The sequence below is a fragment of the Hipposideros armiger genome, unplaced genomic scaffold, assembly GCF_001890085.2.
Source record: "Hipposideros armiger isolate ML-2016 unplaced genomic scaffold, ASM189008v1 scaffold_184, whole genome shotgun sequence".
In the NCBI taxonomy this organism is placed as follows: Eukaryota; Metazoa; Chordata; class Mammalia; order Chiroptera; family Hipposideridae; genus Hipposideros; species Hipposideros armiger.
Window position 1 is genome coordinate 684,459 of NW_017731534.1, and position 24,136 is coordinate 708,594.

The following is a 24,136-nucleotide window of genomic DNA, read 5'->3' on the forward strand; positions in this document are numbered from 1 at the left end:
CTCTACCTGCCCCTCACCCCCGCCCCACAACTAAGATTGAACACGGCACCTTGAGCTGAGCAGCCGGGAGCTGCTGATGGGCGGCCCGATGCGACTGGACTTGGAGCTGAGCTAGCTGCGCCCTCCACAAGTAAGATTGAAGGACAACTTGACTATTTCCCTTCCCCAATTCCCCAACACTGTTCCCCTCCCCCTCAATTCACCAATAAAATCTTAAAAAAAAAAGAAAGATCCAAAGACTATAGAATGAGTAAAAACATGAGAGCTTTATTCGACACTCATTAAGTATTTAAAGGTCCTTACCAGTTGTCCTTCAGCCTTTTTTCCTATAGCGTTCTCCCATTGGCAAAATTCCCTTGGAAGTCTCGTTGCTCCATTGCTCACAATTGTGCAGCCCAACTTGAAACCTTCCCAAAGCTCTTCATGTCACTGCATTATGGATGCAAGCAACAGTGAACATGTAAGAGATTATTGCATGTTTTCTCCGAACTATATTGTGTCTTTACTAAGTCCTGTTTATTTTTTACATTTATAAACTTTCTATTATATTTGTCCACACTAAATTCTTATCTATATTATACATAACCATTTTGATTTATTGTCTTGAGTTTCCTTCCTTCCTGCCTTTAACATTTCTCATGACTACACTGTTTTGTTGTGTTTTAAACACCTCTTTAATTGGCAAAGCATTAAGGGACTTGGATAGAATCTGCTCATCTTTTTGTGATGATTTATGCCAATCCATCATTCTGGTCATTGATGAAAGCACATCACTTTTTGTCGTCTCTAACCTTACATTAGATCCATACCCCTTAGGCATCACACTGTGAGATATATATCATAGGAAAAGTATGTCTATGTCTTACAGAAATACGTATAGAGGCAAAAATCACTAAAAGGACTCAGATGTGTCACTTGGATAATACTGTTTGTCATCTGTTTGGGGATCATTTTTGGTCCTTAATGAAATAGGTGATTCTCTCTTAGAATTAGCCAAACAAAGTATGTCTTGGAAATAATAGTTTTGTCGGGTGGGAGGGGGGTTCCCGCTTTAAAAATATATATCAGAAAACTTTTATAACAGGCTGTTTCCCACTGGGAGGTTATTCTGGGTCAGAAAATTGTAATGAATAAATAAGAATTTTTGTAACATTTAGAGTGAAGAGTCCAGTTCTAATCTGACAAGTAAGCTGTTATTAGCTTTTAGTGTTCTAATTTCAAAGTTTTCCAGTATCTTTTCTAATTGTATTAGGAAAACATGATTACCGTATTTTTAGTTCTGTTTGTGATTAAATTGAGGATTTGACTATAAGAACAGACTAACACAATTAAATCAATTATCAATTAGTAAAGCAAGATAAAACTAAAGGATATTTATGAAATCAATTCTATGTAAGTTTAAGAGTTCAAATGTCACAAATAAAAGACACATAACCATCATTTATTCTGTCGTTTGTGTGTGTGTTGTGTGTGCTCCATTTATTTCTTTAATAAATAGGTTCTTCATCTTGCAGTGAAGAACAGCAAAATTGATACTACCATGAGCAACTTATTTTCCATGGACGCTAAGCTGATCATTAAACCTATCCAATCTTTCAGTTATCCTAAATTCTCAGCTCTGCTTCAAGCAAATTTCATTGCCACATTGACCAAAATGATAAAGAAATGTCATTGAAAAGCAATGGTAATGTCATTTACTATAAAAATAATATATGTTATCTGAATTTTATTCTTCATTGTAAAGTAGATTTTAGCAGAATATTATTTTAACTGAAATGTCTCATATTTTAATGCAGCATTCATCATCTGAGTTTTCATGATGACAAAAACCAGGCAAAAATTTCCAGTACTTAATAAGTTAATAACTAAATGAAGAAATCCTATTTAATCTAGCTAAACTTCGAGTTTATAATTGTATTACTGCATACTAAATTAAGTTGAATGTCTGTCTGCTCCAGAATAAATTATATCATATGATTGAGACATGGCCTCACATATTATCAAATCAGCAAAGGGTAAGCAAACAGTAAGCATTTTCAAAAAATATATAGACTGTGGAGGGAAAAGATATCAACAAAATCCTATGTTTATTAACTCAGAAACAGTATTTTGGAAAACTATTCTCTGGGATATATATGCCTCTATAAGGATGTATTTGGGATTGCTAAAAACTACAAGCTGTCTTCCACAAGAGGAAGCAGCATTTAGAAAGTTCTTAAATTGTGACCTAATATGTGTCTAAAGGCTAATGATTTCACGTAGGGCTTGTCTTGGTTAGAAGGACTCACATGAAGCTACAACAGGGACGTTTGCCCCACCTGAGCCTGTGGTCAAGGCAAAACCTTGATAAAGATGCCGAGGCTTTTTAACACTGGCTGGAAATGAAAGGAACTGGGCTGCACACCTCTGCCCTATCCATGGATGAGAATATAGCCCCTTCTCTGCTCAAAAAACTGCAACACTACCCTTTCCACTCAGAATAAAAGCCTGAGCTCCCCCTTCATCCCTCCATTTCACCCCCCCCACCACCACCACCACCTCCTTGCTGACCTCGCACATACTAGGCACACTCACATTTCTGGCCTTCCCACTGGCTGTTCCCTTGCCTGGAAATCCTTCCCCATGGCCTCACAGCTAACTCCTCCTCCTTGAAGTCTTTGCTCAAATGTCACCTTCTCAATGAGGTCTCCGCTGACTGCACCTGCCCACATGGACTCACAATCCTTCCTCTGCTCAAATTTTCCTCTCCTCCTAGCATTTATATTATATAATTTATTTATTAGGCTCAGTGTTTATAGTCTGGCTCTAGAAATATAAATTCCATGACATCGGAGATCTCTGTCTATCTTGTTTATTGATGTATTCCAAGCATTTAGAAGAGAGGGTCTGGCACATGGTAGATTGCTCAATAAACCTTCGATGAATAAATGAATGAATTCACATGATAGGTGCCTAATTAAGTTATGCTATCAGAGAGATTAGTTAAAAGCAATGTATAATAATGATATCAATTTGATGATACACCAAAAGCATACGTTTATTGAGTACGTACTGCAGATTAAGTACATTCAAAGCGTTTTACATAGATAATCTCATCTAATGCTCATGACAATCCCATGAGGTTGGTTATCTATGTTTATCGCCACTGTAGAGTCAAGGTTAATTAAGTAATTTGCCCCAAGTCACAAACAAGGAAGTGATGGAGCTGGGATTTAAAGTCATGCAAGAGTCCTCATGCTTAACCGTGGGGATCACCTTCATCCACTAGGCATTGGGCTCTCTTGCCAATCATGTCTCTGTCTATGGACATGGGCTCCACATGGTGCAGCAATCCAGCTTCAGTTTATTTCCTGGTTATTTGTTAACTTGGTTGCATTAGCACTCCTCTGATTAGTCCATGTGAGATCATAAAGTATTTCTATTCACAAGATGTGCATTCACAAGTACAAAGTGGACCCTGGACCAGAGATGAGTGGGACAATGGATCTAACTGGGGGACACCAATAAGGTGAGCATGACTAGTGTTGAGTGGTGTGAGGGTCCCTGAGTGGGAGGGAGACAAGAAGACAATCTGAAAATCCAGGAGGACTCACCCAGGGTGGGAGCAGGATGTACTATGAGCAACTGAAAGAGTACCTAAGAAATTTCTAGGTCTTGCTCCTTGCTGTGAAATGGGAAAAAAGCATGCATTTTATTCATCCTTGTAGGGAAACAAGCAGACTTTTAAGAATTAATAAGCAGAATCACCAAAAGCAGAAGATCTTAGTTTGACAATAAGAGGTTTGTAGAACTGTTAATATTTTTGCTAATTTTTCTGCTCTACTAAAAAAATTCTTCAGCCATGATATAAAATATGAACAATTAGACATATGCAACGAGAGTCTAGAGCAAGGTGTAGCTGTGAAATTTATTAATGCATATAATCCATAAACTAAATTTAGAAATAAATAGGAATTACATTACATTGTAAAGCAACATCCATTCCATCCACCTGACTTGTACAGCATCCTTTCAGGTCACCAAGAGTTATGCAGACCATAAATGTTCTCCGGTTCCTGGTTCCATCGGGGGATCTTTAATATGTCAGGACATAATGCCAGTCTATGTTTTAAGGTGGGATGAAATAAGTATGCTGTGAGGGAATGAATGACTTTTATCTTCCCATTCCTAGGGCTTCATGGATGCTGTCCACGAAAAGGTTCAACTACAGAACATAGAAGGAGGCAGCATTTGTTAAAAGAGGAGCAAGTAGGGGTGTTTGTTTGTTGTTTGTTTGTTTTTTAATAGTGAACCATTAGATTCAGCAACTATTGAACCATGGAAGATAAAGAAAATTTATTCAAAAGGCAAGCCCCATTTCACACTCCCAAGAATAATTTTTTAAGACATTTCCAACCCTAGCACAAGCTTTTTAAGGTTGTGCAGATAAACATAAGGTGTAGCTTTGGTATTAAGCACTGGCAGGGCATTATCTGGACATTGGATTCAGCTAAACCCTCTGAGCTTATGGGTTTGAAATAAAAGAAATAAAAAATGGCAAATCCAGAAAGTCCCTTAAGAGCTGCAAGCTAATGATTGCCATGTTGTCTGTGTTCATTCAGAAGAAAGATTATGCTGCCCTTGGGCTCATTCTGTTTAATTGGAATTTTCATTATCTCTCTTAAGTGACTGCAGAAAGTGACTTGGATAGAGAAATGTGGAAGAAAGGGACTCAAGTTTCTCATCCACTAACAAGAGGAAGGGAAGACAAATGAAGTAATTTTTAAATGAGTATATCCTCTCCTCTCCTGTGCCTAGATTCCAGAGTTACTGTACTGGAAAGGTCTAGAAGCAGAGCAGATGGGTGTGCTTTTGGGCAATTGGGAAGGCATTTTAGGGGAAAGAAGGGCTGGGAATTTATTTACTGAGAATCTACTTTGTGCCAAGTACTGTGCTTGGTACTTGACATGGGCTCTCCCATCCCATTCTCACAACTGTTTGTTAAGAAAAGTGTTGGTGACACTGACTGTTCTGTAATCTGTTGCAGATGTGGAGACTGAATGTCAGTCGCATGCTGGGGAGCAATGGTGACTCACCCAGGGACAGTCGCTGCTTTCATTTAGTGCTAGGCAACCTGCCAAGTATTTTACTTGGGTTATCAGACTTAATCTTCACCACAACCTTATGAGGTAAATACTATTGTTATTATTCCCATTTGTTTAGTCACAAGAGTCTTTCTTATTCAAGATCATGTGACTGGTTAGTGGTAGAGCTGGAATCTGAACCCAGGCAATCAGTCTCCAGAGCCCCTGCTCTATCAAGAGGACATACAAGGTCTGACAATTAGGTTTGTGAACTTGTTGCAACGATGTTGTTAATCTTTTTTTATATCACCGGGACTATTCATTATGAATTTGTACCCACTGGACAGTTAACCAAGGTTACTATTTGGAAGTGCTGAAAAGGCTGCGTGAAAAAGTTAGACAACCTGAACTTTTCGCCAATGATTGATGGCTCTTGCATCACGACAATACACCAGCTCACATGGCACTGTCTGTGAGGGAGCTTTTAGCCAGTAAACAAATAACTGTATTGGAACACCCTCCCTACTCACCTGATCTGGCCCCCAATGTCTTTTTTCTTTACCCGAAGATAAAAGAAATATTGAAGACATTTTGAAACAGGAAGATATTTTGATGACATTCAGGACATCAAGGGTAATATGATGACCGCTCTCCACTCCAGCAAAAAGAGTTTCAAAATTGCTTTGAAGGGTAAACTAGGCTCTGGCGCCTGTGCGTAGCCTCCCAAGGGGAGTACTTCAAAGGTGACCATAGTGATATTCAGCAGTGAGGTATGCAGCACTTTTTCTAGGATGAGTTCGTGAACTTAATTGTCCAGCCTCATAACTATGTTATGTCCCCTCCAGCACTCACATTTTATTTATTAAAAAAAAATTATTCATCCTTTTAGAATGTTCACCTGCTACCCTGGGGACAAAGCTTCTTTCACCATGAGGATCATAAAATTAGTTGCCCCTGAAAAGCCCAAAGGAACCTTGGAAGGCAATGATGAGGAAAGTATACAAGATGAAATGAATGCTTTCTTCACAGCATAGATAGGGTGAGTCTGATGAAAATGCCAGTGAAAGCTATGGTCATCAATTTGATGGGTCAAAGGGAGGAAACATGGGCTCCCTGCTCCTGCCGCAGGTGGTAACGAGGCCACTGTCTGGGGAATGCAGCCTGACTGCCGAAGGTAAGAACAGTCAGAGGAACAGGAGAGCTCGTGCGCCTTTGATTCAGAGGGATTCACACCTTCCAATTATCCAATAAAACAGTTTCATTCCTAACCAGACTTAATCTTCCAAGGAAGACAAGTACAAGAGTCCTCCCTTACCTGTGGGGTATGTGCTCCAAGACCCCCAGTGGATGCCTGAAACTGTGACGAGTACAGAATCCTGTATATGGTATGATTTTCTTAGACATAATACCTATGATAAAGTTTAACTTAAAAATGAAGCACAGTAAGAAATTAACAATAACTAATAATAAATTACAAGTAAAATAATACACCATAATAAAAGTTATGTGAATGACTTTAGGGCCCTTATTAAGTAAAATAAGTGTTACCTGAACACCAGCATGGCAATACCATCACAGTCACTCTAACTGAGATGGCGACTAAGTGACTAACAGGCGGGTAGGGTACACAACGAGGAGATGCTGGACAAAGGGATGATTCGCATCTCCCATGCATGGATTGGAGTAAAATGAGGCAATAGTTCATCACACTACTCAGAACGGTGTGCAATTTAAAACTTATAAATTGTTTATTTCTGTAATTCTCCATTTAATATTTTCAGACCACAGTTGACCACGGGGAACTGAAACCACAGAAAGTAAAACAGCAGATAAACGGCGGGGGAATACTGTGTCTCCTGGTATTGGCCCTTTCACGGCATCAGGGAAGGGATGTGGCAGCTTTTGAGAAACCAGATGCTCATTTGACTGAGCTGCTGGAAGGGAAACCAGGATAAGGTAAGGATTAGCTAGGCTTTCCTGGGTGGAGCTGGCACAACTATTCTGCAGTGTAACTTGGAGGGGCGTATCTTATGCTGAAAGAAGGGAATGCATAGAGTTTAGTTATAGGAATTTATAAAGTGAATTACTTCAGAAGCATGAGTATTTGTCATCAGGGCTTGGAGCAAAAGGACAGACAGCTGCAGAATACGGACCTACTTGCAACCACACAAGAGAGATGAGCCAAGAGCAAAGCAGGAGTCTGTGGTCTCAGCAGAGCCTGAGCTGAGCAAGCACTGCCCTCGGTTGCCCTGACAATAGGACCTCTTCCCATGTTTAGAATGACATTATCACGTGGAAAAGCACATATGTGCAAAGTAAACAGTAAGTCAGTGCAGAGCAAAACTGTCTGGGAGGAATTTGGGAGGGGTTTGTGTAGCAGATAAAGGATTAGATCATAGGAGAAAGAATTGTAGTTATGTATTAAATGGGTGACGTTCTCAGGACTTCTTGGGTTCTGCAGACCTGTTGTGTAGTGTGATGTCAGTGTAAAGAATAAACTATACATCTGTGGTTCTATGTCGCCTCACCTCTACCACCTGATGCCCTCACCGTGTGGAAGGACAACACAAAGAAGCAGAGTGGGCAGGTCTGTAAGAACCAGGTCCTAATGTTCATTTCCAGTTTCTCTTTATTCCATTGATGGAACAGGGACAGGACGGGACAATCCTACCAGGTCTGTCATGCAAGTCTCAATCAGTTTTTATTAGGATGGCCTTTTGCCAATTTAGTCCCCAAATTACTTAGGCCTTCAGCTTGTAAGATGGATTGTGACAAGAAACAGTCCTATAAAACTTATGAATGAGCCTCTCACATTTTTCTCCCCAACATTCATTGTAGCACCTACTATGTGCTAGGGCCTGAAGATCCAGCAGTAAACAAGATACGCAGAGTCTCACAGAGCTTATATTCTAACAAGGGCAAACTGTCAAGAAGCAAATCAACAGGCAAAAAATTCCTTATGATCGTTATGAGTCCCCTAAGGATAAGCTCAAGACACTATAAAAACAGGAGAACCCTGGCCTAGTATTGGGTCTGAAAAGGCTCCCCTAGGGGAGTTAACATGTAGGCTTATCCCTTCAGGTTTATCTGGAGTTAGCCAAGCAAGTAGAAGGAAAAGAGCACACCAAGCAAAGAGACAGCATGGGGAAAGACCCTCGGCACGAACAGGATGGCACATGTGAGGGGCTGAAAGAGCACCCGTGTGGCTGGGGCCCCCACGGGGAGGCGGCGTGTGGCACAGATTCCACAGGAGAGTTAAGCAGTGGCCAGATCACACAGAAAGGGAGCCTGCCTGGTTCCAATGTCAAGAACAGGCGTCCATCCCATCAGAAAAAGTGCCTCAACAATAATTTCAATTGAAAGAGGGAAAGTTAGTGGATCCTTTAATATCATGGAGAGCCATATCAGTGATAGTGTCCATTTGATTTTTTGTCTTTATTGCTGATCATCTGAGTCATTATATGAGAACTATAGAGATAATAATATCTATACCAAAGTCCTCTTTTGATTCACTAAATATTAGATAATTTTCTCAATCTGTACGTGAGGTAAAAGATGGGTTTCGTTGTAAAAATGTTTTAAGCGAAACAAATATTTTATGTTTCATAAAGAATATAGGTCTTAAAACCCCAAAAAGGGAGAATTTCATAAAACTTTTCCTAAAGAATTACTGTTAAGATATCCCATGAACCAGAATTTGGAGGGCATGTAGATTGAATTTTGATATCTCTGATTAGTTTTTAACAGACATTTTGATTTCAGTTATCCAAAAGAACATACAATGTGGTAATGCTTTGAAACCAAAAAGGTCTGTTCTCATTTTATTTATTATTAACAATATTAATGGTTTTTTAAAGTCCAGGAGAATTATCAAGGTATCACTTCATAAGTTATATAAATGTCTAAACACTACACTGTACACCTGAAACTAATACTGAATGTCAACTGTAATTGAATTTTTTAATTTAATAAAATAAAATCCAGGAACCAATAATTCACATTATTTCATGAGAACATAGTTTTTAATTTTCAAAGAAAATCTTATAAAGGTTTATTTTTTACAAATTAAAAACCATCAAAGTACCAAAGATAAAATAGACATCAAACTGAGTCACAAAGCTTTTGGAAATTCCTCCCCAGTATTCTGAGCTCCATTTGGCATCGATGTCATAATGTTCTAGGTAGTTATAGGACCTGCTAGCCAACAGAAAGGAAACTCTGAGGAGACACAGTACATTACTGGATAAATCACATCGTCCCAATGAATTTTATGTTGTATATTTTTTTATCTGGGGTCTTTTCCTCAGAGATTAGTGATGTGACTCCCAATAATGAAGGTGAGTAAGCATTTAAAGCTTTCACAGAAATAACAGATAAGAAAGATGACCCATTATCCTAGAAAATTGGAATGTGGAAAGTTTCTATGGGATGATATAAAGTTTATTGTTGGAAGTAGGGTATAATTTAGAATTTAAATCTCTGCCTCAAATCCTTTGTGGGAAAAAAATATACAGTTAGAAAAAGAAAGTAGTAAAAGAAATCAACATATGTTTGCTCTATGGTATGTCATATTTTTTTTCAGAGTCTGATATGGAAATTGAAGAAAATAAAGAGGAAGAAATTAAAGATAATATACCTGCTAATGAGAAAAATGACAATCATTATAAAGATATAAAACAATGTAAGTCTTTAAAGCTAATAGCGATACATACATATACGAAAACTGATTATATTAGTTTGATTTATTTTAACTCTTTTTAAAAAACCTATTTTTTAAATAAAAAGTCATTTCATTTTCTACATCTTAAATCTTAATTCACCTTATAGACGTTTCAGTGTGTACAATGACATACTTATTTCCTACAACTTTTTTATGAGATGTTATGAAGCTTAACAAAGTTCTCTTGGTGATTGTCCATAATTAACATAGGGTTCATTGTAGCATTGTGGTTATTTATTCACATGAGTAACAATTGACTTAATTCTCTGGTGAGTTAACCAAAATTTATTTGGAGACGTGTATGGGTTTCCTAGGGCTGCGGGAACAAAGTACCACAAACTGGGTGGCTCAAAGCAAAAGAAATTTGTGATTTGTTCTTTCACAGTTCTGGAGGCCAGTAATCCAACGTTAAAGTTTTGACTATGCCATGCTCTCTCCAAAGCCGTTAGGGAAGGATCTTTCCTTGCCTCTTCCAGCCTCTGGTAGACCCAGGCGTTCCTTGGCTTGTAGCAGCACAATTCTAGTCTCTGCCTCCATCTTCCCATGGCGTCCTCCCTGGGTCTCTGTGTCCAAATTTCCCTCTTCTCACAAAGAATACCATTCATATTGGATTAGCAGTCCACCCTACTCCAGTGTGACTTCATCTTAACTAATTATATCTTCAGTGACCCTATCTCCAAATTAGGTCGAATGCTGAGGTTCTGGAGGTTGACTTCAACATATCTTTTTTGGGGCATGTGGGACAAAATTTAACCCATACCAACATGACTTTGAGATGTTTGAAAAGTCCATTAAACTTTAGTTCATATGGGCTTTTTGTCCATGTCCATATAAGGTCCATCATTCTAAAATGGAAAAGTTCATAAGAAACTTTTATTAAAAATTATTTTCAAGGGCCGGCCGAGTGGCTCAGTTAGTTAAGAGTTAGCTTAAGAGCGTGAGCTCTGAGCAACAGGGCTGCTGGTTCGATTCCCACATGGGCCAGTGATGCTGCACCCGAGCTGATCTGCTGCTGAGCTGCCAACGGGTGGCAGGATTCTGCTGAGCTGCCAACAGGTGGCAGGATGGCCCAGCTGGTGAGAGCACGTGCTCCTTACAACATGACTGCCTGTTCGATGGTGAGCTATGCCCACCCACAACTAAGACTGAACTCGGCACCTTGAGCTGAGCTGCCACCTGGATGGCTCAGTGGATAGAGAGTGCACTCTTAGCAACAAGGCTGCTGCTTCGACTCCCACATGAGATGGTGGCTATGCCCATCTGCAACTAAGATTGTAACACAGCACCTTGAGCTTAGAGGCCACGAGCTGCTGACAGGCAGCCAGATGGCTACTGGCACCTTCCACAACTAAGATTGAAGAACAACTCGGCTGGTCCCCTTCCCCAATTCCCCAACACTGTTCCCCTCTCCCAATTCCCCAATTTTTTTTAATTCTTTTCAATTAAGTTTAAATCTAATTATTCTGAGATCTTCATTAACATGAATCAAAGAAAAACAGAAATACAATCAAGAAATATACATATACACTCAAGTACTTTAAAAACTATAATACATAAATTGTATTTCAATTTTTTCTTTGATGAAATGTTATCCCTCTTTTATAGGTGAAAAAAAAAAACCCCTGATGCTTAGAGAGGTCAACTGCCAGGTTTCATAGCCACTAAAAAACAGAATCTGGAGTGGTATCTAATCTATCCACCATCAGGCTGCCTCTACTGTGTGTGAAATGGTGTACCTCTATTTTGAATTATCCAGAGGGTAAATACATCAAGAGCCTGATGATTACTTTAAAGAAAAACAATCTTCCTCACACACACACACACACACACACACACACACACACACACACACACACATTTATATGAAAAACAAAAAGGGGGCATACTAAAGAATTGTAGTATGACTTATTTTTCTCATTTAACAACTCTGGAGTTCCTTTCTCATCTACCTCCTTTTTAGTGAATACATAATATTGCATAAAGTGATGTTCCATAATTTCTCTACTATCTTATAAAGAATTAGATTATGAGCAGTTTTCCCTTTGTACGTTCTTCTCAAGTACCTCTGGGTCTATCTCTCGTTGGATGGATGCCAAGTTCTGGAATTGTTGAGTTAAGGATAAATCTTTTAAAATATTGATAGAAACCAACAAACTGTCCTCCAAAAAAGCATCTACCAATTTACATTCCCCACGAATGCTCCTCAGTCTCACCTACAATGAATAGTATTAATTATATTTTGTGACTAAGAAATTTTCATTACTGTTTTAATTTTCACTCTGATTACTGTGAAGTTGAGTATTTTTCTCTGTATTTATTGGTCATTTAATTTCCACTGCTGTGATTTGTGTGGTCTTATCCTTGGCTTACTTTTCTATTAGACTGTATTTTCATTTATTTGTAGGGGCTTTTTAAAAAATATTTCATATATTAATATTTTTGTCTATGGTAAAAGTAACAAGTATTTTCTCCCAGGCTGTTGCTTATTTTTTTTTTAAAGATTTTTATTGGGGAATTAGAGGATGGGAACAGCACTGGGGAATTGGGGGAAGGGGAACAGACAATTGCTGTCCTTTTTATTCTTCAGTCTAGTTGTGGAGGATATTGCTCCACTGGCCCAAGTTGGGGCCATCATTGCGCTCTTCCCCGGGCGGGGCAGATCAGTCGCCGGCTTCTGGAGGGCTGCTCACGCTGGCTGCTGGCCACTCACTGTAGCCCACGGCAACCCACTGCAGCAGGGGCTGCGGCCCAGCCATCGACTCACTGCAACCCAGCTCCAGGTTGAGCTGTTGTTCACCATTTTAGCTGTAGAGGGCAGTGTCACTGACCCTCATATGTGGGATCCGAACCGGGGCCCTCTGGCGTCCCAAGCCAGCTCTTAACCAATGTGCCACTCGGCCGGCCCTGTTGCTTATCTTTATACCTGTTTAGGTATCTTAATCACAAAGAAATGTTTAAATTTTATAAAATTAATTTTTTATTAATTCCTTTACAATTTCTGCGTTTTGTGTCTTGCTTAGATAGGTCTTATCTAATTCAAGATATTAAATTATTTTCCTAGCTTTTTAAAATAGATTCATGTTTTTTGTTTTTAACTCTTAGGTCTTAAATTCAATTATTTTTGTATATGGCATAAAATATGTTTAAAAGATTATATTTTTCAAGGAGGATCACCAAGTGTCTAATAACAATTTCCTACTAATGTGAAACTCAGATTTAGTATGATCTAAGTTCTCATTTGAAATTCAGCTAATTGCTATCTTTTTATTGTTTCTTTGATCTGTCTTTCCCTGCAAAAATACCAGCGTTTTAATTTTTATACTTTCACAACATATACATGTTGGGCTGTGACTTCCATTTTTTTTCTCCATAGATAAGCTCAGAAATTTCTCAAAAATTATATGTTAACAGTACTGATGTGTGTGTGTGTATACGCATGTATTAAACACATATACATTCATGTGTGTATAAAGTTTTCTGTCATTTTATGAGATTTTGAAAAGAGAAGATGTGTATGTATGTTCAGTCTGCCATCTTGATCCTATTTACTTTGATTCTGATTAGGTAGATATGTCCATTAGGTTTGAATTGCAACCAACCCCACTGACAACTCTTAAGATCAGGATTCTTTATGTGCATATGTAAATGTGAATGTACATGGGAGACCTTGATTGTTATCGAAGCATAGCTTTTTAAGCTGAACTGTTACATAGTCTAACAGAAGGTTAAAGGGCAAAAGAATCCTTCTTACTTGGCTTTTGTAATGTCAATACAAACAGTGATAATGTTACACATCTACAAATCTACTTCAGCACCTATTATGGACTTAAATATGTGTTTTTTCCACAAATTCCTCAATAATTTCATCTCAGCAAGAGTCATTTAGCAAAAGGAAACTAGTTTAGCTTTTTTCTCCATGTAATTTTAACCTCTGCCTCACTTCCTTATTTTGTAGATTTCAAATACTTTATTATTATTTTCTTGCAATTATTCAGTGCATATATTTTAAGAAAAAAAATCAGATGCAGAAAAATGTAAAGGAACAAGAAGTGACTTAGCTAGCTGCTGAGAACTTTGATCTTATATTTTCAGATGTGTTCACAACACAAAATCCAAATGGCACCCAGTCTGAAATATCCGTGAGAGCAACAACTGATCTGAATTTTGCTCTAAGAAACTGTAAGTACTGAAAAGCACTGTTGCAAATATGAAAAGCCCTTAAAGCAAGACTTGAAAACAGCACTTAAAGAGTATTGGATAGGAAAAGCTCTTAGTGGAGCTGATATCAGAAGTCTTACTTTCTATATAAGGAGGCTCAATGCCTATTGCACTGATAAATTCAGAAGGCAAGGAGGGTCTTACATTTCTTAGTCTCATATTTTTGGTTTGCATGGAAATATTAAAAATAACTAAATGTAGGACTCCAGAACAGAACATTGTACATCTTTCTTAGGCCCACATTTTTATTCTTTTCTGCATTACACCTTCAGCTTCAAATGCTTATTTACTTTTTTGCATCTTTCCACCAAGCGTAACTATTTCATAGATAAAAGTGTTGCCAGCATGTGACTTTGGAGGCCACTAAAAGTCACCAAAGTATATATAACACATCTTTCACCTTGACCTGTCAACAGCTCATATCTGTGAAACACACAAGCATAAAACAGAAGGAAAAGAGAATAAAAGTAAACAGGGAAGAGAGAGTGTTTCTGGCTATGGCAATTTCAATATTGGTAAAAGCCAGACTTAGTAATGCCAAATTATTCATAAAGCTACTTGACAATAATGGACTATTTTGAGCAATTTCAAACCTTGGGACGTAAATGAGATAGGGACATTTCAAGGGCATACGTTGATTAGACAAATGACTCATGGGAATTTTGCTTGTCCAAGCAAGAAACATCTTGAGTTGTTTGGGACAAGACACAGAGAGTCTGTTTAAGAAAACAGAGCAGGTACCTCAAATTCCCTTTAAAGATGGATTATTGAGGACCATGGGATCCATGGAAGAGATAATAAACCCTAACTTCTATTACCGCAGTTCAGGCCCCCAAAGGATCCTCAAAGAAAGTTGGGTTGAGATAAATTGTTGCCATTTTAAATGGGGCTCTGAGAGAGGGAGACATGCTGACATGGATGGGACATTATAGAGGAAGCAGCAAGCCCCTGAAGGAGAATGAAATCTCCAGAATAGTTTTGACTAACAATTCTGTTAGTCCCTAAAATTCTGAGGACAAGTTGGGTAGCTGAGGCAGTCCACTTTTCTCCAAAATAGAGTAAGAGAGTTGCAGAGCAGAGTTTAAGGATTCCTTACCAATTTTTCCAGTCCTGCCGGAATCAGTGTCAACTGTTTCCGGAAACAGGTTCTCTTTTCCACCCTTTCTTGCCACAAGATACCTGTAATGGTGTTGTTTGTAGGCTCAGTCTGAATTCATTCTGCCTCTCAGGAGGACTCCTCCTATGGTGGGACTGCCTGGACTGCATATGGAACATTACTGGCTCCTGCCTTTGGCAACAATAACTGAAATTCCAGGCCAACTTCTTGGTGGGAAATAAGGTCCTCCAGTCGTAACTGTCCACAAATACACTCTTCCCAACATACCTCCAGATGGACACATTATAGAATGAGATGTGTAGTAAAATCAGGCCTGCCCATCCTTTATTTGTAGCCCCAAATCTTTATATCCAAAGCTCTGCTTTGAGTCGTAAACATGCATATGTTTCCAATTTACAAGGACACCAATGCTGCCTCCCTTTTCATGTGATTACAGTGACCAGCACCCAAGCTGCCCTGGGCTGATAGTATCCCTTCAAGGCCTGTGCAGGAACCATCTGAAACAATGTATCTAATCCAACAGATCTTCCTTACCTCTAAAGGAGGCTTGTGGTGCCATGCTCCCAGCTTTCCTTCTGTCTTGCAAAGCATAGGCATATGAATCCCACCTCAGGCAGCCCATTATCACAAAAACTTGATTCTTTCTTTCCCTTCCTTTAAGTTATCTCAAAAAATTGTCAACATTTTTCTCTTTGGTTTTTTTCCTTTCTCCCTTTCTTTGTTCCACTTTTTTTTTTTAGCTTAAAAATATACATAATCACAGATGTTGCGTCAGTGTTTTCAAATGCTGATAATCCATTATCCCTTTTCCTAGATAAACTCATCAATGAAACAACTACATCACCTACTGGAAAACCCAGTGAAGAATATCCTAAAGAATCCTCTGAAAATCCTTTACAAAGTATTAAAGTTACTACACTGTAGTCATACCTGGAGCATATCATTATATGAGTAAAAATTTGTTTCACTACTCTATTTCAAAAAGTAATAGCATGCTTAAAGAATTTGTACTGCTACAATTTAAAGTCACTGTAAAAATCTTTTAAACAGTGAAAATCTAAGTCATTTTTCAGATGTATCTGACAAGGGGTAGGAAATGAGCTCTTTTCAAAATGCACTTTTATAAACTGTATTACATTTACATAAGTATATAAATGTATATATTTGTATTTCATATGTAAATATATGCATAAATATAAATTTATATTTATATAAATATTTCAGACATTTTAACATAACCTTTAATAAGTCCACAAACATTTCTACCTGCTTGAAGAATAAACTTTTTCCTCTGCATAGAGTCAATTATTAGTGTTTCCTGAGATTATTTGGGGTGGGGAGGGTTGGTAGTGAGAGGTTGCAAAATCGAAATCATCGTTTTACTTTTCTGCCAAGAATATTGTTCCTCATAACGTATTTGTGAAACCGTAACAATACAGGATGGCTCTCCTCTAAGGTCTTGAATGGGTGGTCTAATTGAAGACAGTGGACCTGTCATTACACGAAACCCTATTTTCTCCAGTTTATGTAATCCAAGTATGTTCCTAATATGATTACTATGAATTCATTTGCACCTGTAACACTACTAAAAATAAAAACCTTAGTCACTTTCTTGATCTATTTGAAAATAGAAATCTGATCATCCTGGTATTTTTCTTCTTCCATATCTTTAGTACTTTACACTAAAGTTTTAATTCACTAAAAGTGAAGAAGAAAATACTAAAGAACCCTTTGAACAAAGTATTCAAAGTATTACAGTTAAAACACTATAATTATACCTGGAGTATATCATTTTATCAGTAAAAATTTAAGTTTCACTACTTAAATTTGGGGTCATAGTCTAACTTCTTAACCAGGCATTCAAGTCTGAAACGATCTTACCACTGAACTTTCCAGCCTCATGTCTGGTCACATGCCCCGCCCACATTCTTCACTCCACACTATGTGAAGCTCCATGAGCTTATGGAACCTTCTCACGATTCTGAGTTTGCTCACAGTGGAATCACCTTTCCCTCGCCTCTTTGCCTGGCAAACAATTTCTAGTCCTCCAAACCTATACTGAAGCATCATCTCCCTTTCGAAGGGTTTCCAGCTTTTGCAAGTTGAATTGAATCCCTCTGTGCATACCACCTGTGCATTTCTTTTAAAACCCTCCTTATTCCTACAACATAATTAACAGCGGTGTTGGTGTCTGCTTTCAAAATCGAGTGTGTGTTCCTTGAGCATTCAGACCTGTGTCTTGTTCACTTCTGTAACTTTAGTGCCAACCTCAAGATCTGGCACATGGTAGGAGCTCAAGGTATAACTGTTAAATGACTAACAAACAAATGAATGAATATTCTCTATCACAAGTTTACTAAAGCCAAATTACCTTATTATGTTATCCTGTTCTATTTTGTTTTTTTAAACAGAATCAACTCAGGGTCCAAATGAGCCTGCATTTTGGACAATGTTAGCTAAAGGTAAACTCATAGCAGGTAGCCGGGGAAATGTTTTGTTTTTCTAAAGTCTTATGTAAGAAAGCCAAGACCGGTGTAAATAGTTCTAATACTACGAATTAATGGCAACATTTTGCTGCCATCATCACATGCAATAACAAATGCAAAGCAAACCCAGAAAGTGAAACAAGTGTCACGCATTTTCTGATTCTGCTCCCAAAAGTTTTATCTTTCTACAAATGTTGCAATCCAATCATTCAATTTATTTATGATTAAAATTTTTCAATAAGTCTCTTGCCCAGTATAGTCCCTCTTTGTGTTGGAAGCAGTATGCACATAAGCACATGGAGATGCCTGAATAAATGCAAAACACATATCAAAATATTGTATATGCATGCTTAAAATTAATGTATATATCATAAATATATAAGCATGCATTTCAATGTAATGTGTATGTCATATATGTGTATGCATGTATAAAATGTACTGTGTATATCATATAAAGATGCACATGTGTAAATGTGTATAAATCACACACGTATATGTGGGCATTATAAATGTGAAATATATACCATATTCAGCCCATCTTCATTATTTGCAGATTCTGTATTTGAGAATTTACCATCTAAAATTTATCTGTAACCCCCCAAATCACCACTTGAAGCACTTTTGCAGTCATTTGCGGACATACTCAGAGAAGCCAAAAATTTTAATTGTCTGCCGTTCACCTTCCCAGCTAAGGCAGAACAAGGCATCCTGCTTTCTTTCTTCAGCTCTCCTACTGTAAATAAGTGTCCTTTTCATGGTCTAGTTAGTGCTACGTGGATTTTGTGCTTTCTGTTGGTGATTGTGCTGTTTACACGCCCCCCCCAAGTATAGTATTACAATGCTGGCTAGTGGTTCAAAGCACAAGAGTCTGTGATGTCCCTTATGGAGAAAACGTGTGTTAGCTGAGCTTTGTTTAGACATGAGTTACAGTGCTGTTGGCTTTGAGTTCAATATAATGAATCAGCCATATATGCTCAAATAGAGTGCCTTTAAACAGAAACACCCATAAAACAAGGTTCTATGGTGATTGGTTGATGGAAATGCTATGACCAGAGGCTCACAGGAAACTAACCCTGAGTTTGCCCTGGGAGCAGCAGCTCAGTATTTACCAATTCAGTGTTCATGTGACTTTATAGAAAATAACTACCATGAACAATGACAATAAACTGTATATTACACACACACACAGACACACACACAATTTTAGTAAGTGAATTTGATTATCATAACACCAATTTGTTATTTTAACAGCTATAAATGGAACACCAACTGGGGAAAGTGGAGAAGAAAAAGATCAATTATTTCACCCAATTCCAAGTAAGAACAAAATACTTCAATTAAATGAACACATAAATACTGGCACATGTTTTAGTGTCTGCATGGTGATACTATTTTCCCTAGTAAAGGTGTAGTGTATGTAAGAGGGTAGCGTGGTGGCTAACACCACATTAGAGAGGACGTTGACTGTTTTAGGAAAGCTACTGTTCCTAAGCATTGTCCTTGTTACCATAGTGCAGGTGACTATTTCCATTCTCCAGTTTTGTAACTTCTATTCCTGAAACAGGTAGACCAAATGGGGAAGCAGGCAGGTGAATAATATATAGAATGCAGTTTTCTTTTTTAATTGGTTGACTTTATTTTTAGAGCCGTTTTGGGCTTACAGGGGAATTGAGCAGGAAGTACAGAGAGTTCTCAAATATTCCCCCTGCTGAGTTTCCTCTATAATTATCACTTGCATTGGTGTGATGCAGTTTTCATAACTTATGAGCCAATATTGATACATTATTATTGGCTAAAGCCCATAGTTTACATTAGGATCCACTCTTCATGTTGTACAAGTCTATGGGTTTGGACGAATGTATAATGTCACGTGTCCACCATTGCAGTATCATACAGAATAGTTTCACTGCCCTAAAAATGTCCCGTGCTCCATCTGTCCATCCCTCCCTCACCCCAACTCCTGAAAACCACTGATCTTTTCACTATCTCTATAGCTTTGCCTTTTCCAGAACGTCATATAGTTGGAAACATACAGTATGTAGCCTTTTCAGACTGGCTTCTTTTGCTTGGTAATAGGCACTTTAGATTCCTCCATATAGTTTCATACTTGATAGTTCATTTCTTTCTATCATCGAATTATATTCCATTGTGGGATGAACCAGTTTGTTTATCCATTCACCTACTGAAGGACAACTTAACTACTTCCAAGTTTGGGCAATTATGAATAAAGCTGCTGCTAATAAACACTCATGCAGGTTTTTCTGTGGACATAGGTTTTCAGCTCATTTGGGTCACTACCAAGGATCATGATTGCTGGATTGTGTGGTAAGACTATGTTTAGCTTTGTAAAAAACTGTCAAAGTGTCTACCAAAGTGGCTGCACCATTTTGCATTCTCACCAACAGTGAATGAGAGAATTCCTGCTACTGAATGCAGTGTTTTGGTTTTTTTTTTTTAGCTGAGCCATCCTGCCACCTGTTGGCAGCTCAGCAGCTGCTCGGTGGCTGCTCAGCTCGGGCCGGGACTCGAACCGCTGTTGCTCAGAGCTCAAACTCTTGAGCGAGCTCTTAACCAACTGAGCCACTCAGCCGGCCCTCAGTGGTTTTTCCATTAATGGATTAATTATATTTATCTGAGTACAAGAACTCCTGGTTTGAATGGAAAATTAATGACAAGGTAATATATTAATGTCTCCCAAACCTCTGTCCTACAAAGAAACCATTGAAAAAGAAATAACATCTGGTAATGGATGATCTAGGTCCTGTCACGTCAGCTCTGCACTGGATTATTTGACAAGTACATCCACTTGCCTTGCAGTGCTTCAAGAAAATGGAGTTAGTCTTCTTTGTTTAGAAGAGCTATATGTAGGAATGACAAATGCCACTTGAGAAATATTTTATCTTTTCAAGTCATGAAATTGAGAATGATTGATTTTCTATGATGTATGGAAAACGTAGTACATGCCAGGTGCTTTAAACCATACATTATTATGTCAGCTCACACAGCAACGCCATGAAGTTGGTATTATCTCCATTTTACAGATAAAAAAAACCCCTGAGGCTTAGAGAGAAACCGTGTCCAAATTTATGTTAGCTTTTCTGTAATTCCCAGTGGTTAGGAATTCCAAATCCTTCTCTAGTTTTCACCATCACTTTGATAAAATGTCCTATAAGCACACCTCTTAAACAAAAACCCTTTTAGGAAGTAGCAAAGCAATTCAGGAACACAGCCCATTTTAACATAATTTGTTTCATTATTCATGAAATAATCTGCTCAAAGTCAAAATACCAATCTTTGACAATTGTACACATTTCGCTCCACTTGGTTTAAGATTGCACTTTTAGACAATTATAATTTTATAAATCAGAGAATATGGACATGAGAGCTTGTCATTACTCATTACCTAGAAAATAATGGAACTTTGGGGAGGATGTTGGGAGAGAGGGAAGAAATATCATTATGGTCACTTAAAGTCACCATTATGGTCACCATTAAATACATGTGTATTATGTCAGTTATATATTCAGAAAAAACATGAAATTTGGCAGTAAAGATATATTTTGATTAATATGATGTCTGACAATTAAGTTCGCGAACTTGTTGCAACAATGTTGCTAACCTTTTTTGATCTCAGCGGAATTATTCATTATGAATTTGTACCTGCTGTACAAACAGTTAACCAAGTTTACTATTTGGAAGTGCTGAGAAGGCTGCGTGAAAAAGTTAGACGACCTGAACTTTCCACCAACAATACATGGCTCTTGCATCACATCAATGCACCAGCTCAAATGGCACTGTCTGTGAAGGGGTTTTTAACCAGTAAACAACTGTATTGGAACACCCTCCCTACTCACCTGATCTGGCCCCCAATGACTTCTTTCTTTATCCAAAGATAAAGGAAATTTTGAAAGGAAGACATTTTGATGACATTCAGGACATCAAGGTTAATATGACAACAGCTCTGATGGACACGCCAGAAAAACAGTTCCAAAATTGCTTTGAAGGGTGGACTAGGCGCTGGTGTTGGTGCATAGCTTCCCAAGGTGACTTCAAAGGTGACTGTAGTGATATTCAGCAATGAGGTATGTAGCCTTTTTTCTAGGATGAGTTCGCAAACATAATTGTCAGACCTCGTAGATTTAGTAAAACGACTTTTGACTCTGAATCCAGACATGATTTTAATTACATAACTTATTTTATAAAATTAAATAAGTTTCCATTTCTTTTTTTAACATCAAGTATAGTAAGTCTGATCTCAGTAATAAAATGGCAAATTCAGTTCTTAAGCCTCATGGAGAAAGCACCTGGTACACCATTCTTTTTAACGTAAAAGAAAAATCAATGCATGTCCCAACAGTAAAATTGTACCTTTTTTGAAGGACGAGTCCCTTGTGTGTAAATTCCTCACATTTTTAATAGTAATCTCTTCAGAGTTTTGAACTGGTTTTTATTAGTCAGAGAGGACGTCTGCTACATACACATTTTAATATCTGGTAACCTGGGTTTGAAACCAGATATTGCCACTTACTAGCTCTGTGCCATGGACAGATTCTTAAGCTTCTGTGATCCTGTAAAATGGAGCTAGGGACAGCTGCTCCAGGATTGCTGTGAAGGTTAAATGAATAAACTTTAGAGCACTGGGCCATAGGGAGTAGCCTATAGCGTCTCTTTTGCATTGCCTGAGGGTAGGGGCATGAGCAAGAATATTCTCAATGATGAGAGGCTTGTCTGCAGTTGCTTTGCAATCCTTATTCCTCCAGAAAAACATGCTGTATTACTCTTTTCCATTGCATTTTCTTTCTTTCCTGTCAGGCTCTGATTTGAATGCTACAAATGAAGACAACCTGGCAAAGCAGCAGGATATCAAATTAAAATTTATGCTGGTCATCTCATTGCTGACCCTCTTCCTTTTTGTCATCCTCTTGGCAGTATCTAGTGCCTTGCTGTACAAACTGAAGACTAAGTAAGTCTGCAGACCCCTGGAGTCTCTATAACATGTATGAATCTCTCAACCTCCTCTCTAATCGATTGTTAGGAAAACAGGACTCCCTAATTTATCCAGAAGGTATTCAGTCGACTCCATTTTCCCTGTTCAGAAAGAGGCATGGGCAATCTCTCAGGGAATATCCTACTTGAACATTTATTTCCCCCAATATCTTATATTTTAGTCATCCAGAGAAAGAAATCACCCTAGTCAACTGGAAAGGATATATAGAATCTAGCTATGCGTCCTTTTTTGATACCCTTGGAAAAAAAGGGCCGTGAACTCTATTCTAAATAGCATATCTGCTTAGGGGCTAACATTTTTTTATTATTAGTTTCAGGTGTACAAAGCAACATGATAGACATTTACACCCCTCACAAAGTGATAACTCCCTCCCAGAAGCTACTACCCCTCTGACATCATATATAGCTGTTACAATACCATTGACTAACTTCCTTATCCTATGCCCTGCCACTTGAGACCATATATATTTTTTTTCTTACATTTTTTATTTATTTATATAGTGTTATATCAAGTATCGATATATTGGACACGATTCATACACTGTTTTAATTTTGGGGATGCTTTTGTGAGTTGAACTTCGAATGTACATGATTTAAAACAACTCTTGACATATGTTTTCTTTTTTCAGTTATAACAAGAAATGTGAAAGTGAATATTCCATCAACCCAGAGCTTGCAACTCTGTCCTACTTTCAACCATCAGAAGGCATATCAGACACATCTTTTTCTAGGAGTGCCGACAGCAGCACATATTGGGCCACCACTTCTTCAGAATTGAGAAAGTCAGAAATAACGTCAAAATCTAGAATGATGGACATGACTCCCACAACCTCAGATGATGACATGTACTTGACTGAGGAGCAACACTTACTTCAGAGCGAGGAAGTTCGCATTGATGAATAGACTTAAACTTTTGTCATAAAAAATATCTTTCTTTGTGACTCACACTAATGTCATGGTTTGGAAACTGCTGAGATTTAAATTTTCTGGTATCTTAAAAGGAGGACATAGTCAATAAAATGCTCAGCTATAAAAATTATTTAATGGAAAACAGTACAAACAAATAATTTAAGGTGTGGAAAACTCATCTAGTAAAAATAATCCTGGAAAATGATGTATGAAAAGTATTCACTCTAGGCTGGTTCATTTTTAAATGACATAAATATCTATTTACCTAATCTGGAGGCATTTTGAGGACTTTCAGGGTTATCATCACAATCTATGCCCCTCCCCACCCCCAAAGCAAAAAGAACACACCTGTTCATGTTTTACTGGCAAAACAGTTGTGCCATGTCAAGAGATGAAACTAAATTAATATTAGAGACACCTAGCATTCTTGAATTATATAAAAGTCATCAGGGCTGCTCTCATAGGACAAACAGAAAAACAAAAAAGATTTTTTTTTCATTTTCTAAAGTATCCATAACCACTTGAGATAACGTGGTGTTCCAGAAGAAGAGAAAGGAAGAAGGGGTCCTAGCACATAATTTCTTATAGGGTGATTCATGGACTTTTAGAGCTGACA

The 24,136-nt window shown here is 38.0% G+C and overlaps 1 protein-coding gene and 1 long non-coding RNA gene across 3 annotated transcripts in view; both read left to right on the plus strand.

Moving 5' to 3' along the window:
• The window catches only part of LOC109388183 (uncharacterized), a 22,897-nt gene extending 13,214 nt beyond the window's left edge, over window positions 1–9,683 (plus strand). Inside the window, exons 2-6 of one of the 2 annotated variants that reach the window (XR_002125157.1) lie at window positions 1,499–4,755; window positions 5,027–5,168; window positions 5,953–6,102; window positions 6,845–7,019; window positions 9,646–9,683. This is a non-coding gene — a long non-coding RNA (uncharacterized LOC109388183). The other variant, XR_002125156.1, reaches the window with a different exon arrangement.
• Window positions 9,684–9,704: 21 nt separating this feature from the next.
• On the plus strand, window positions 9,705–23,781 carry EQTN (equatorin; the record flags this gene model as incomplete). Its single annotated transcript, XM_019652687.1, is given in 8 exon segments — window positions 9,705–9,744; window positions 13,876–13,962; window positions 15,933–16,024; window positions 16,027–16,069; window positions 17,530–17,580; window positions 18,856–18,921; window positions 22,417–22,567; window positions 23,241–23,781. Coding segments are annotated over 8 exon segments (804 nt in total), but the record flags the coding sequence as incomplete, so codon positions are not given.
• Between the last annotated feature and the right edge of the window lie 355 nt (window positions 23,782–24,136).